The following is a 15961-nucleotide window of genomic DNA, read 5'->3' on the forward strand; positions in this document are numbered from 1 at the left end:
CTGAATCAGAGACCGATAGAATATAAGGTCTGCATGCCTAGTCTTTATGGCCCTGGGTGAAAACCCCTGGCAAATAGCACACCCCTGGTCGTCATGTGCGTCTTCAGCGAGGCACCTGAGGCAGGACGTGTGTGAATCTCTGGGGGGCAGCATGGCGCTGCATGTTGAGCATCCTTTAAACTGGAAAAAACAGAACCAAGCTATGTAGTAGCAAGGTCCGTAAATCCACTAAGCACACATAATTTTTACAGAGAAAAATAAAACGCACGGGCGATATCTAATCTGTAAAAAATAGCAGCTATTATACTGAACTGTATGAATAGCCCCAATGCGCCTAAGTAGAGAAGCCATAAAGGATACTATACTAAAACATACCAATTGCAAGCAAAGGAAAAATCCATTATCACCCCATAGCAATAGAATCCACGCCTAATTTTTCTAATTAACAAGGCTGGAAACATTAACCATGCGGAACATGCTGACCGCCATCTTGCCAGCCACATGGCTGAAAGACGCGGACACCACGTAAAGTTACAACATTTCATGAATGAAAAGGTCTAACCTATGAATTCCTAATAGCGCCCGTGCATAAAAAAGGAACCATACATACAGAGTTAGAAGTCTTCTCACTCATAGTTATCCGTAAGCTTTGACAGTACTTGTAGTCTTTGTGCTGGACGTCTGTCTCGTATGACGACAGTATGAAAAGTGAGGTGCGAGGTTCGCGGCGGGAGTTACCTGCTCTTGGCTGTCAAGGGGCCCAGGTAGGGGCCCTGTAGGGGTGGTTTCAAAAAGACAAAACAAGTTTTTTGTTTTGTAAAATATTTATTCAATATTGTTACAACTGTCATAGGCATTTTAAAATGGACATTTTAATGCTATATATGTACCCCAAGGAGGACTTCTTCTGAAAAAGAATCTGAATTCCGTGAAGTGGCTGTAATCACAAAAAGAACTCTGCCAAACAGGAAGAAAGTCTCCTGTCTATGACTTACATGAGTATGGTGATGACAAACAGTGCAAAATAAACAGGGAATATCAAAGATAAGCAGATCCTGCAACACTTTATATCAAAGTGCAATGCCTCATACCACTGGGATTCCTATGGCACAAAAGTCAAGACGAAGCTTTGAATCAACTAAAGTCTGATCTGAATCAGTCAAAGACTGATCTGAATCCCTTATTTACCTTGTGTTGAGCCTTGAGCGAGGGGAGTATGGAGGCTGCAGTGGTGATGCCCTGGAAGACAGTCTTGAAGTGTATGTGCAGTGTGACAGGCTTGCTGACAGAAGATGGAGCAGGTTGCTCTGTGCGGCGAGGTTTCCCTGGTGCCTTGAACTCTGACTGCTCTGTTTGTTCCTTCTTCACCTCCTCCTTCACCTCACCGTCCACAACGTCAGACTGAGCAGACTTGCTGGAACACAGTGACAGCAAAAATTATGCCTTAGTTCTATTTGTGTGTTCTAAATTCTAGTGATCACTACCGAAATGTGTAGTTTAGCAAATGTTGTACCTTAGTGAAAGAGTCAGTGTATATTTTACTGCTGATCACTTCTTACAAGAAACATCGGTTGCTTAAAACCTGTTCTTCCCTGTGTATGTTTTTTTTAAATATTTTTCCAGTAAATTTGATTATCTCATAAACCTTAGATTAAAACCATAATGATAAAGGAAACATCATGATGGAAGGGACCTCTCATAACTCTTTCACTGTCTTGTTATGTCTTGTTATGTGTCTATTACAGCCTATTATTGATGCCTACAGTTGTCCTAGGTTTACCTGGTTGTTCTGGACAGCGGCCAGCCGAACTCCTGCAAGGTTGACGTGAGTTGTCTGGAGCTGCGAGTCATCATGCCATGCAGCACAACAGGGTGTTGTGGGATGTCGATGTCAATATGGCCAATAGATGCCAGGGCAGAGTTGTGTTCCTTGGCTCGTCTCATCACCGTTGTGTGCAAGGCCTGGGACTTACGGATGTTCACAGTAACAACAGTCCTGGCAAACAAGAAAACATGCATGTCTGGCCAATTGTCACATTTATATTGATGGGATTATTACCAATAAGCAAAGACAAATTAGATTTATCTTCAATAGGATTAAAAATACTTCCAAAACTTAACATATATATAAATTCAAAGTTGAAACAACATGTCCCTAGAAGAGGAACACTTTTCCTGGATAGACAACTCCTCTATTGCCATGGATGCAATGTTTCTGTGTAGATCTTTTCTTGATTCCTTGTTTGATAACGGTGTAAGGATCTACACCAAATGTCGCATTCATTGTAATAAAGAAGTTGTCTGTCCATAAAATATGTTCCTCTTCACCATACCAGCTTCTAAATCACACTGTCTCAATTTGATCACCAAATGTACTTAGCTTGAAATCCTAGATAAATCACAGGTATCGGAGCATTAGCATGATGATGAAAACTGTTTATGTCAGTAAGAAGCAGTTGTATCTAGGGAGGGATTCTGTGCACTCACTGCATGCTGGGCGGCACCCCTTCCAGCAGCACGATCATCGTGTGTCCAACATGGGCTGTGAACGACGAGTCTGATGACTTTCGGTGGAGGAATCCTATGCACACAAGTAAGCAGTGGAAAAATCACATAAATATATGGTAACAGAATATAACTGCAATATAACAACAGTGGAAGCTGACTAAACTGACACTAATCAGGACTGAAGAAATAATCCCGTTTAGATGGCATGCTGGATTGTGGAGCTGTTACTCAAGACTAGAACTGAGCCTGTTTTGTGACTTTCATTTACATTGTTGTATTGTGTGGTACATTGGATTGCAAAGCTTTTAGTTGATAACTGAGTCTTGACCAGACAATCCATTGATGAATAGCATGAGCATCAATCTAAGTAATTGGAATATGATGACATGTGTTAACCAAATCAGCAAGCCTGCTCACCCAATCCTATTAGTTGGCCTCCTACGAAGGGCATGGGTTACTGAAGATCAATTCTAACCTGGATCTTCCCAGGATCAATAAGTGTTGAGCTAACAGACCAATAGCCATCATCAACATTCAAATCAACCATATTCTTGAAGGATTATTCTGAACAGTGTCACAGACCCACTGGGTGACAGTTCTAATTCCAAGTTACAGATCTGACCTTTGTAAATGGAGCACTACTGTCCATAACACTAACAGACACGATTAAACATGCACTATTTTCTGGCCACTTGGGGATCAAATGACTACAACGACATTGTATTTCATTAGCACTGACCTTTAACCCGTTCCTTGTAGGTTCCACTGGCGTGAACCCTGCGTAGCTCTGCCTCCAGCTTGAGGCCAGACAGCACGGCCAGCACCTGCACCTTTTCGATCTTGGCGATGCCGTACACCACCAGGGGGATGCTCTCTCCGATGTAGATACCTACAGGAGAAACTACAGCATCACACCGGGAAGCAGTTACCTGGCGAACATTCTCCCATCAACACATAATAGTAAGATTAAAGGTAAACGACCAAAGGTAAACGACCATGTTTCAGTTGACCTTGACCCCATTCCAAGATGAGATTTTTTTTATGTCAGATGATCGTGATCGTCGTGATCGTCGTGATCGTGATGATCGTGTAAAACTGATTTGATATAGTCATAACAGAAAGATCACATTGTGGAATCCTGTAACACCCAGCACTAAGATGATCGTACTTCCCATACTTTAACATAGACTTGTGACTGTTTAACACTATGATCCCATTGGGGAATGGTGCCTTGGGTAAGGTCAGTGTCTGATTCAAAGGAAGTAAACAGCCTTAGTACAAAGCTATGGTGATGATCAACATCATTTTGTGTTTGTTTACACTGAATCACACATAGTCAGTTACTCAAGATTTTCCAACTATATAGAGAGTGAATTTATTTCATGTCCACTGATAATGCCAATGGTGCTCTTGTAAGAAATCTGGCAATGTGTAGCTATCAGACTGTGTAAGTTTTCAAAATCATATTGTCACAACACAGTCATGCTGTCCATGCACATGTCCTGTACCATGGGCCATACATGTGAAATACACTTGAATTGGCCTGTTTCATGGACGCCACAGTGGCTGAGTGGGTTAGAAGGCTGACTCAACCCAACAAATTATCAGACTATGGTCTAAGGTATGAATAAATCATCATTATTTTCGCAGTCAAAGTTTTCAGTCTGTGTATCCATAAAGAGAATATCGATAATGCAGATCCCATTTTGCAACAGCTATACACTTACTCTGTTTGAACCTTGTCCTGATGAAGGAGGTCTGTGCAAGGGAAGGTCCCTTCCCACCAATCTCCTGTTCTTCCTTCCCAATATCAGGAATCTTCCCATCTTCATCCTGCAGTGTGATGCCAGACCCCATCTTGCTGGAGTCTCGCTGCAGACTGCCAGAACCCAGCTTGCTATTGTCTCTCTTCATCTCGCTCTCAGGCTCCTCCTCCTCAATAATGGGAAGCTTGTGCATACCAGGCTTCCTTAGAACAGTCTTTGGTTCAGGCATGGTGGAATAAAGCTCAAGGAGATGGTAGAGGTGTCTCCAGCACTGAGGGGTACTCTCCTTGATCTCATCCACGATTGTCTTCTCGGCCAGAGCTGGTGAGGAAGTGTCTACCAGATCCATCGTCACTGAGTCACTCAGGTTCAGAGACTGAGGTGGTGTTAGAACTTCAGAGTGCTGACTTGGAGTTACAGTTATGTCAGATCTTGGACGTTTGGGTTCTTTGGCAAATCGTAGTTGGGATTTTTTGGATGAGCTTGTAAGAGGTAGTTTGTCCGGCCGTTTTGAATCAAGGGCAAGTCTAAATGAGGATACGCTTTTAGGAGTCTTGGCAACATGTTTCTCTGATTCTTGGATCAGAGTATCGGAACAAAGACTCTGATCAGGTGTAGATATTTGAGTTTCTGCAGATGGCTGGTCGACTTTAGACAGATCTGATTGCTGTGTGTCTGCACTGGATGTAGAATCCTTGGACTCCTGTTTTCTGTGAGTTTTCACCCACTCAAAACCTGACCTCCGCTGCTTGAGTTCCACCTGAGTTTCTTTGATATTATCCACCATAGTTACCACTTGATGGACCAATCTCAACAATGCCATGTCCACATGCTGAGTAATGGCCTGACACTTGATCAAAAAGTTCACTTGCAGGGTAGTGGGCTTGGCCTCTAGCTTATGCATTGCAAATTTCCAAGGAAACCTCTTGGACCTTCCACCAACACCGACATCTTTCTGACCAAAGTCCACAACATCTTTCATGGAGATATTCACACCAAAACCTTCACAAGAAAAAGCTGAGTTTCCTGCATTCATGTTCAGACGATATTTTTTACTCTTCCCCTTCATCTTGTGACTGCCCTTGGAGTAGGAGGCTTCAGATTCTGCTATTTGGATCTTCAGGATGTCCAGATTGGCCTGAAGGAGCAAGTGCCCCCCAAACTTCTTCATCATTGCTGAAGGTCTGACTCCTTCAACATGCAACCCAAGGCTCTGCAACAGCGGCCGGAACAGCAGCTGTGCATCAGCCAGTTGCATGATGGAGGTAGCCATTGTTAGGTATTCCTCGTTCACATCTGTCCTGCTGTCATCCTGACTCCAGGCACTCCCGAATCCAGTTGAAATGTTCTCATGGGTTCGCAAATAGTTGGTGCCATCATCTAGTGGATCCTTGAAGTCTTCCTGCTGGGCTGTCATCCACTGGTACATGTCTGTAATCTTGCTGTACCTGTTCTTTAGATGCAACTGTTTCTGGCCACTAGTTCTCAGAGGAGTGTGGGGAGGGGTTGAAGCTACAGCCTGATCTATAGAAGATATACTCTCTGCTGCTGACATGAAGCTAAAGTTGCTGTCATTCCTTGGCATGGCTGTAGGTGGGCTCAGGGTGGCTGCTGTTTGTGTCTGTTCAATCTTGCGATCTGGTGAATCCATGCAGCTCAACACTGGATTGGGAAATGCTCCACGACCTCGAGACCTCACTGTAGCAAGGAACTTCTTTGGCTGGAATGATGAGGTTGACCCTGTGCTCACACAATCATGTCCATGATCCACCTTGCCAGCTGCACTGCTGGAAGGTCCACCACGACTGATGAGACTCGGGTTGGATGTTGACTTCATCACTAGACCCCCTTCAGCTTGCAACAGGGAGGTCTTTTCATCCACAACATCAAACTGTTCAATTGTGCCTTCCCCATCATCTGTACACAAGTTCTCAGAACTTTCCGCTTTGGGGATGGAGAAAGTAACATTGTACGGTCTGACAGATTTCTTGGACTTGAAGTGTATGTCTGACATGTAGGGCATGTAAAGCACGTTCTTCCACTGACGAGTGAGAGCCAGGATACCCTTCTGCATGGTGATGAGTTGAGGGGCGGTCTCTGACAATACAGCTCTCTCAATGCTGCTGCATCCATGGATGTGCAGGTACTTCCGCAGCACAGTCAGCAGCTGACTGGATGGTTCATCCTGCAGGGTCTTCGACAGGCTGGTCATCTTCCCGAACTTACTCTGCAATCAAGGATGAAAGGAACATTGGAACAGGATCAAACCACATACAAACCAAGAACAGGTGTTTCTGTAGACTATATACATATTGTACTGATGCAACAAAACTTAGGATCATAACGATTTGGGGGCATATTTACATGAACCTCTGGACTCAGTCTTCACCACAAAGGGCAGTCGGGAAGCCAAGTAGAGTAAGCATTTGCTTGTAACCCAAGGACCTGGGTTTGATTCCTCACATGGGTACAATTTGTGAAGTGTCCCCTGCCGTGATATTGCAGGAATATTGTTGAAGTGATGTAAAACTACACTCAAGCACACTTCAAAACACAAAACTATACCCCAAATTATTCATGATCCTTAGCATTTTTTGTTAATGATATATATGCATCATACAAAAACAATCATTCTAAAACAACTTGATGCAACAGATCTAGATTTGAAAAGCAGGTCTTCTACACAATGTGAACAGAAACACAGGACTTTTCTTTTCGTCTGCATATATTTCCTTGTTGGTCACCTTGTTGCAGACGTGGATGCCTTGCTCCTCCAGAGCTTGGGTCATGATGCAGGCCATCACAGAACTATTCCGTTTAGTCAGCTCGCTCACGAGGTGTTTCACAGACAGCATGGCTCGGTCACACGGATTCAGCCAGGCATTGATGGCCGGGGTGGCTGTGCTCAGCAAATTCCAGTCAAGTCTGAAATGAGTCATAATCTTTCTTACCATGAACTACCATCAACACGCATCAGCACCTCTAAAGAATTCAAAGGAGCATATGTAGAATTTGAGTGGTAGCAGGTGGTAAACAGTCAGTCACATCAAAACAATAGTCTACACATACAATAGCCAAACTGATGATGTAAAATGATGTAAAAGTTTGAATGAAAACATTAATCAGACTAATCAGCGGATCTCAGACAGAATAATACCTTGTGAAGTCCACTTTCTTCTTTATTGATATTGGAGGTGGTGCAGCAAAGCTGAGCCAGATTGTCTTGAGTCGGAGTCTACCGTTAGATGCATCTCCTTGCAGAGGTTCTGGAGTAGGTGGAGGAAGACCTGAGACGTTGGAAGCTAGGGACAAGCGGGAGTCCCATGAAGACATTGACTCTGATGAGTGATGGCTGGAGGGGGAGCTCATAGGCTCATGGTCCGTTGGACTTGTTCCACTCTCTGTTAGCTGCTCGATTTCCTCTCGAGTGCATTCTTGCAGCTCCTGGAGAGCCTTCTCAATGTTGTCCATCTTCTGCTGGAGGTGCATGTCCATTGTGTCCTTGTAACCTAGTCTCCGAACTGCTGTCACAGACACCTCCTCAAGGCCACATTCAAACATGATCACACCGATTGTGGCATCAAATCCACCGTCACGCGAGTCCCTGCTGGCTTGTCTCGAGAGTCTCTTGCGAGGAGACACGGGTACATGTGACACCGAACTTGACCCATCTTGATCAAAGGTAAACAATACATTGGACCTGTGTTCAGGAATTGCTGTCAGGACAACATTATCGGAGAAGTTGCTGTGTTTTAGCAACCTCCTCAACTGACAGTGGATCCGGTTCAGTTTGAGTGTTCCAACATTCTCTTCTCTAGTGTGTTCGATGGACTGTTCTGTGTCGCTGGAATCATGCCTGGTGCGTTGCTGGACTGGAGTGGTGCTGGTTCGCCTTGGACCTGTGTCACCGGTCAACTTCTTACAGTGGTGGGTGTTGGACAGCAGCTGACACTTAATGCCATCCACACAAACAGCCATCAGAGACACAGCAGTCAGGTCATTGATGTTGTCAAGCACAGCAAACGATATGACCTCCTCCACCAAGGATGCTTGCATCACACATAGATTAATCTGAAAATGGCAGTCACATTTAATCTCTCCCAGAGACAAATAATCCCACAAAAGAGATGAGGATTTTCAGAAACAGACCAGACAAAAGTTTGATCAATATCACAAAAGTAATGTGGCAAATAAACAAAATGTTGTCATGGTCAGCGTCAAAACAACCTTTCCACAGGCATTCAGAAGTTGTAAAGATGAAGGAAAACCAAGTTTGATTGATAGTCAACTTCTTTATGTTGATTTTAGCAATATTACAGCAATATCAGACCAGTGACACCATATATGGGCTTTACACATTGTGCCCATATATGGAAAACTCTCATTAAGCCTGTATTACCAATTATGAGCAAGGATATTGCAACTAAACACTGAACTTCGCTCTCATGAAAACATTTTGTTCCACACAAAGCTGGCTTATTCCTTACAAACGAAACAGACTTAACGGTGTTACTGGTATGCATCTGCACATTAGTGAAACTGATTGACAGAAAACTTTCAGAACCTGCAACAGAATTTTTACCTTAGGCAGTGAGAAGAATGCCTGCAGGGAGGAGGTCTTCACTACATCGCTGGTTCTCCTGTCGGTGCTGTTCTTCTGGGAGAGGTTGGGGTGGAAGTCGGTAGGCAGTTCCTGCTCGTCCGGGTTCCCAGTTTGGCCCTTCTTTAGCTTGTTCTGCTGCTTCAGCTGGTCCAGGCAGTGACTGTGCAGACGGTCAATTAGAGCAGATGGATGCATGCTTGCAAGACAGGGTGTCACAGCTTCAATGTACCTGGGTAGAGGTGAGGTAGAATGGGGTTAACATCAAAATCAGGATTAATAATGTAGTGAAAAGCAAGTCATGCACCAATGAGGTTCCAGGGTGTAGTCTGACCTGGTTACACGCTCAGATACACTGTACATGGTATACTGACGTGGAACCAACCAAACCTCATTTTATCTCCCTGCTGCCAAGAAACATACAGGAAAAAACAAACACTATGCAAACATTTTAGGGTATGCAGCTACCAGGGATCTAACCACTGACCTTCCTCTCTAAATGCAGACTCTTTATCCACTAGGCCACAGAGGTTGAATAGATGAACAGTCAGTTTTTTGTCACTAGTTCTTAATCACAATGTTCAATTTATGTCAGCACGTGAAAGGAACTGGGCAGTGGGGTAGCCCATGATTAAAATGTTTGCTTGTCAAGTGGAAGACCCGGGTTCGATTCCCCATCCGAGTACAATGTGTGAAGCCCATTTCTGGTGTCCCCTGCCATGACATTGCTAAAAATGGCTAAAAGCAATGTAAACCTATACTCACTCACTGAAATGAACTTGATTCATTTAAATCTTAACACCTCTGCTTTGAAGAAATAATCAGAAGCAACTTAAGTTATTCTTGCATAGTTTCACTTGTACTATTATCAATTCTTTAGGAACAGATCACAACTAACTGCCTTGTATGAAAAAGTCATTGTATCTCACATGTGACTGGAGTTGTGATCATCTTTGAACTAAGACAGGAAGAACATGGCCCACACTGCAAGAAAGACCTTATTCAATAGGACTATATTTAAAACAAAACATTCCATTGGTACAGTCTCACATGAGGTGTACCCTTGTGGCACAGTGGGAGAGCTAAGGCACCAGGCTAATTATCCAGCAAGTCTGAGGTTTCGATTTAGCACACCTGTAGAGCTACAGATAAGCTGCGTATTTGCGTAAAATATGCTATAGAAAATTTGAAATACCTAAGAAAAATAGATGCCAGCGAATGAAAAAACACAAAATAATTATGTTTATGCTATGTCAAAATAGTATTTACCCAATACATCAAAATCATGTTGCACATCATATCAATTCAAGTTAATCAAACCCAAAGTTTTCCATCTCTAAATATTCGCAATTTAAAAAATCTTGAATAATTCTAAACACAATTGAAATACGCAGCAGAAATAGAACACTAATCATGGTTTATCAACCCTTCACTGATTGGCCAATCTGTAAATTGTAATCAATCAAATAGCTGTTTTCTTAGACTAACAGCTAGTCTCTGAAATGAACATATTTTACTGAAAAAACGTTCATAGTGAAAAAAAATAATATAATGAAATGGATCTCTGAGACCTTCTTCATTTTAAGAGACTAAACAAATCTGCAGAGCGATAATTTCTTGGAATTTCTCAACACATGCAAAGATCCTTATCACCCATTGCTGACACACCACTGAAGGTGTATGTGACAGGACTTTTTATTGCCCCCAACATCACCCTACCCAGCTGGACCCCTATTCCCTCTCAGTGTGGTGGGGGCAGCTCAGGGGAAGTATCAAGTGTCGCAACCACATAGCTCTGGGTTAGCATCTCTTGAGACTAATGCTATGGGTGGAAAACTGGATGTATCCAAAACTCCAACAAAGATATCAAATATAATTTTTCTGTCAAATCAAAATATTCTGTCTGCATTATATAGGGCAGTTTGATTGAAATCACATGGAACAGGAGAAAACTGTTTATTGGAAGTAGTAAGACAGAGCCATGTCTTTGATTGAAATGTTGTACAAGTAACAGTTAACAGGATATGTTCAACACACACAGTGTGTAGAAAATGTTCACATGAGGTCACTCATATGGACAATACTTTGTGCCGTCTTGTAAAACCCTTTGAAAAGACTGCCATTGATTTATACCATTCCTGTGGAACTGAAGTCACAAAACAACTGAGATAAAAAAATCAGTCTGTTGTACAGATCCTGAAGCAAATATATCCAAGAAAGCCCATGCAAGTCTAGAAAATGTGGCAAGTCTAGATTCCCTTAGCTTCTGAAAGTGAAGAAAGTCTCACTCTCCATTTTATCATGTTATTCTTATTTTTTCACTATGAACTTTTCCCAGAAAAATATGTTCATTTCAGAGAGTAGTTGTTAGTCTACCGAAGACATTGTGAGTCGAGGGACTCGGTCAGGAAGACAGTATTCCAGGAAGGAAGATCAGGAATCTTGGATAAAACCTGACACATGTTGCCTGGCGGTGAGAGGACAGGGCAGGAGGTCTTAGCCAAGTGTGGGGCCATGGGGTAGCTGTGGGGAGCCTCCCCATGAATTTATACTAAACACCAGTGACAGCTAAAGATCAACTGATATTTACTAGCCATATACTGGCTATGAATTCAGCAGATTGGTACAGACCCTGAAGCTATGGAAATCTAGACTTGCCACATTTTCTAGACTTGCGTGGGCTTTCTTGGCTACATATACTTCAGGGTCTGTACGACAGACTACTGTGTTCTTTCTGTAAACAAATCCATAATCGTGAGCAAGTGTGATCGACAGCTTCCACACTCTCAAAATAAACTATCTAGTTGACAAACAGAAAACAACTTCACTAGAGGACTGCTAGATGCATTCATAGGCAAATGCTGTGTTTAATAATCAGAATCTATTGATTGTCGGTGATGTTTTAAGTGAACTTGTAACACTGGCTATTTGTGGTGGGGAAGTGAAACAACATGATGGGAACAAAGTTCTGAGTAAAGACATGGCTGTTATATGATCTAACAGCCATATTGGTATTAATACAGACGTACAGCAAGGGACCATTCATACACTATGGCTAGGGGATGAAGATATTATTTCTTACAGCACATGGATAAAGCTGTATAAGCTATAATCTGGCATAGTTGGGTGGAGTTTGTCTCATTCTATTACACAGACATAAAGTAGTGTTCCCCCATTATGCTTATTTGAAATGAGATACCTTGAGCCTTGAACATGTACTAGCTGTGTGGATGTGTGTGCTATATAAATATCCTATAATAACAATCCACCCAAATTATCCAACAACTACACTGAAGCTATGGTCTTCTCACCTCTGAAGGGACTCCAGTAGCAGGGGTGTCAACAGGATGTCAAAGGTGCCGGCTACCTTGATCACTGCCGTGGTCTTTGATGTATTCTCCAGATGCTTCTTATCTTCATTGTCCTCCTCTGCAACAGCACATAGACTTCCAGTAACCACACCAGCAAAGAGAAATCATTCTACAATACCAGGTTCAACCTCAATACAATTATAAGGCCAACAGACTGCTCTTATCAAAAGTGGCTTTTCTTGACATTACTTTGACAAAATGGACATCAGACAAGAGCATTGTGGAAAAGCAAATCATTGACTAACTCAGTACATGCTGTCACTCTTGACATTTTACCTGTTAGTTAATTACTGACCAATCATATTCACTTATCTCATCAGTTTTGGAATAATCAAATGCACATACCAACATGTCTCTGTCAATCAACAGAACACATTTAACATCATCCACCTGTTATCAGTAGGTAATTATGGACCAATGAAACGCACATACCATCATGATTCTGTTCATCAATCCTGGACCAATCAAATGCCTCTGAGCGCCTCGGACCTGGAGGAGATGGCAGCTTCAGCTCATTCTTCTCCTTCATCACACTGGTGCTGAAGCCTTGTCTAACCTTGTTGAAATGAGGGATCCACAGCGAGGCAGACCCATACACAGACTGGCTGGCTGAGGAAAGGGAGTGCTCAGATTGCAGGGAGTGGATGCTCTTTCCAGCGGAGTGGATGGGGGGAGGGGCTACCCAGTCATGGCAGTTGTAGTGTGAAAGGTGACTAGAATATCGGGACAATAACAGCGGGGACTTGGTGATTGGCTGGTTCATTTGACTGTGTAGGTCAATCAGAGAGAATTCCTCAGGAGCATCACCAGACACTGTTTCGCTCTCATGATCTGTAGGAGCAGATGTGTAGGAGAGTGTAGAAGTTGAGCTGCTTTCTGAACTGGCATAGTCAAGGTCATTCATGTTTGGGTGATAACCCTTCTCCAAGACTGTTGCATCAATGGTCCTGTCATGTCCGAATGGGAACCCTGGAATGTCAAAGCAGGGAGAGTTGGGGGAGTCGGTTATCTCACTGAGAAGGGAATGATACTGCTGCTGAGAATCTGCTTCTGACAATGAGAGGACATCTTCTTCTGCTGAGTAGTACCGATCACTCTCCAGAGACACAGTAGACATCAGCCTATCCATGGCTGTGGCAGAACCGGCAATGCGATGAATAGGAACAGGACTTGGTATGGAGCTTTTTGATGTTGTGGAGTGGATGAGAGTTGAGTCCAAGCTCCCGCCACTGAGTGCCGAACCTTGTCTTGGAGCGGATGGGGATGATGGGCTACTGGAACAGGTGGATGCATTGATAGAGGTCTGTCTCCATAGAGTGGCACTCTCAATGCTGTGTCGGTCATCAACGAAGTGGATGCTGACAGAACTACTGTCTTTCAGCCTTGGGTCATCCTGGTTCCCACCATCTGTCCCACTGCCTCTTATATTGCTTCTGACACTGGTGACATCACTGGTGAGAGTGTTGTCACGGGAGGAGTCTAAGTCACCATGGTCAGTTGTTCCTCCAATCAAGAGGCTGTCCATCAAGGTGGAGCTGATGACTCCGGGGGTGTCTGGACTTGCCACATCACTCATGTACCCCCTGGTGAAGGAGAACTCTGTAGGGGACATCTTTGGCGTCATGGATTTTAGGGAGTGGCCCACGTCAAAAACCAACTTGTCTTTATGCAGCAAGCTCTGGGCAAACCCTGGATCAACACCCTCAGGGAAGACTTGAGGGACAGCAGCATTGCTGTGTTCTCTGTGTCGGCGAGATTTGAAGAAGGTTGTGCCATTCTTGTTCTTGCCAAAGAACACACAGCCACCAAGACATCCACACTTTCCAGCAATGTTAGCATTCTGTCCTGCATGGGTGGTGGGAATGGGCCACAGGAACCAGAGTCGCCTCGTCTTCTTGTCATGCATGTGCAAGAAACGGTCCTGGATGTAATGGAGCTGTGAGTTTGGGAGAGCCATGGCTGCCTCCACATTGAGTGGACCGAAGGAGAAGCCTCCAGCATCCAGCCACATCTCGGGATGTCCGGGCTCCAGGCGCAGAGGAGCACATGAGATGTGTTGCTTCAGGGTTACCTGATCCACCACACAAGTAATGCCTGATCGGGTGTTGTTGCCATGGAGATTACAGGTGGAAATACGCACAGAGGACACCTGGAATATATTCAATATGAACATTCCTGAAACCTCTGCATGGGGGACATTTTTGCATTCAGGTTTTGTAACCATGGACAATGGATCAGATAACAAACAGGTAATACACAGACCTGATTAAAATGCTTTTCATGAATAACTGTGAAACCTTTAGTTAAACAATTGTATATCGTCAATGACTTTAACTTGAGCCCTCATCAGAACATGCGTAAACCTTTACAGTAAATGATGGTTTCTAATTTCAGTCATACATGTGTAACGACTTCCTTCCTAGTATTGATCAAACTACATGGTCTCATTAATCTGTATTTGCTCCTAATTTACTGACAGTTTAACATTAAGCAAAGACAAACTTTCACTCCATAGGTTTTACATGCGTTTGTAAGAGATGGATAGGATTTAACACTGTATCAACAACAGTTTGGTCATATAATGATGATATATACAGCTTCCGAACAGATAACACTTGCCACATATGGAATGTAAATGATTGTTCTGTACATCAAAAACTTATACAAACCTGCAGAGGTTATGAATTCTTTGAAGAAAGTCCTCCTTGGGGTATATATAAGCATTTTCATGTCCATTGAAAATTCCTATGACATCTGTAACTATATTTTGTAATAAAATATTTACAAAACAAAACACTCCTTTCTTGTCTTCTGAAACCACCCTTAGAGGACCCAAAGGCGGATAACTCTCACATCTCACTTTTCATGCTGAAGGTATCAGACTGAATGAAGGGAGGATGGTGGTCGTACCCAAGGAGGACTTTCTTCAAAGAATTCATAACCTCTACAGGTTTATATAATTCTTTTTCAGAAGAAGTCCTCCTTGGGGAACATATAAGCATTAAAGAGACTCCCAAAGACAAAATGTTTAGGAAGTGGCATTCTGTCTGACAACACGGTCCATTCGAAGCACCAATCTTTCAACCGTTTGGAAACAGAAAAAGACACCTACCTTGTCACCTGACCTCTGATGTCAATCAACGTGGGGGGCGTGACTAAGGCGAGGACCCAGCTGTCATTGCTTATATACCATCAGCCTGAATTGGGGAAATACGCAAAATAAACCCCACCCTCTCAACCCAAGGTTTGCCAAAAACAAACCCTAACCATACCGCAATAGCAAGCTAAGCGGGCAAAATGGATAGGAAAGTAAGGCACTGACAGCTAAGTGAGAATGGGGCTAAAGAACACCACCAAATACCACTGGTAATGTAGAGCTGCATTTTGAAATGCAAGGCCAGAATTGTAAGAATCAGAACCAAACTAATGGTAGCTGTTGTACAATCAACATGCACATACATAAACACACAAACTGAGCAAAACATAAGCACACGGGCGATAATAAATTGCCAAGCAGAACTTGAAGCTATGTAAACCAGCTGAACATGCAATGTATAAACAGATAAATGTAAGCTAAAAGTGTTTATGTATAAAAGCGTAATAAATGGCATAAAGTAAAAAGGCTAACATCACCAACCTTTGTATACCAACTTACCAAAATTTGTGAAAAAACAAACCTACATCGAGACGCGAGACGCAGAGTGAAACAGAACTGT

General features: G+C 43.1%; 1 protein-coding gene across 1 annotated transcript in view; it reads right to left on the bottom strand.

Annotated features, from left to right (window-relative positions):
• The window catches only part of LOC137274064 (bridge-like lipid transfer protein family member 1), a 79050-nt gene that overhangs the window by 37859 nt on the left and 25230 nt on the right, over positions 1-15961 (bottom strand). The window contains exons 20-29 of the mRNA XM_067807044.1: positions 12678-14394; positions 12186-12303; positions 8857-9106; positions 7432-8345; positions 7019-7199; positions 4236-6501; positions 3248-3397; positions 2488-2581; positions 1781-1996; positions 1189-1414 (exon numbers count right to left, since the gene is read on the bottom strand). Coding sequence (XP_067663145.1) covers positions 1189-1414; positions 1781-1996; positions 2488-2581; positions 3248-3397; positions 4236-6501; positions 7019-7199; positions 7432-8345; positions 8857-9106; positions 12186-12303; positions 12678-14394 — 6132 coding nt within the window. The remainder of the gene's footprint in view (positions 1-1188; positions 1415-1780; positions 1997-2487; positions 2582-3247; positions 3398-4235; positions 6502-7018; positions 7200-7431; positions 8346-8856; positions 9107-12185; positions 12304-12677; positions 14395-15961) is intronic.

Source organism: Haliotis asinina, chromosome 2, assembly GCF_037392515.1.
Source record: "Haliotis asinina isolate JCU_RB_2024 chromosome 2, JCU_Hal_asi_v2, whole genome shotgun sequence".
In the NCBI taxonomy this organism is placed as follows: Eukaryota; Metazoa; Mollusca; class Gastropoda; order Lepetellida; family Haliotidae; genus Haliotis; species Haliotis asinina.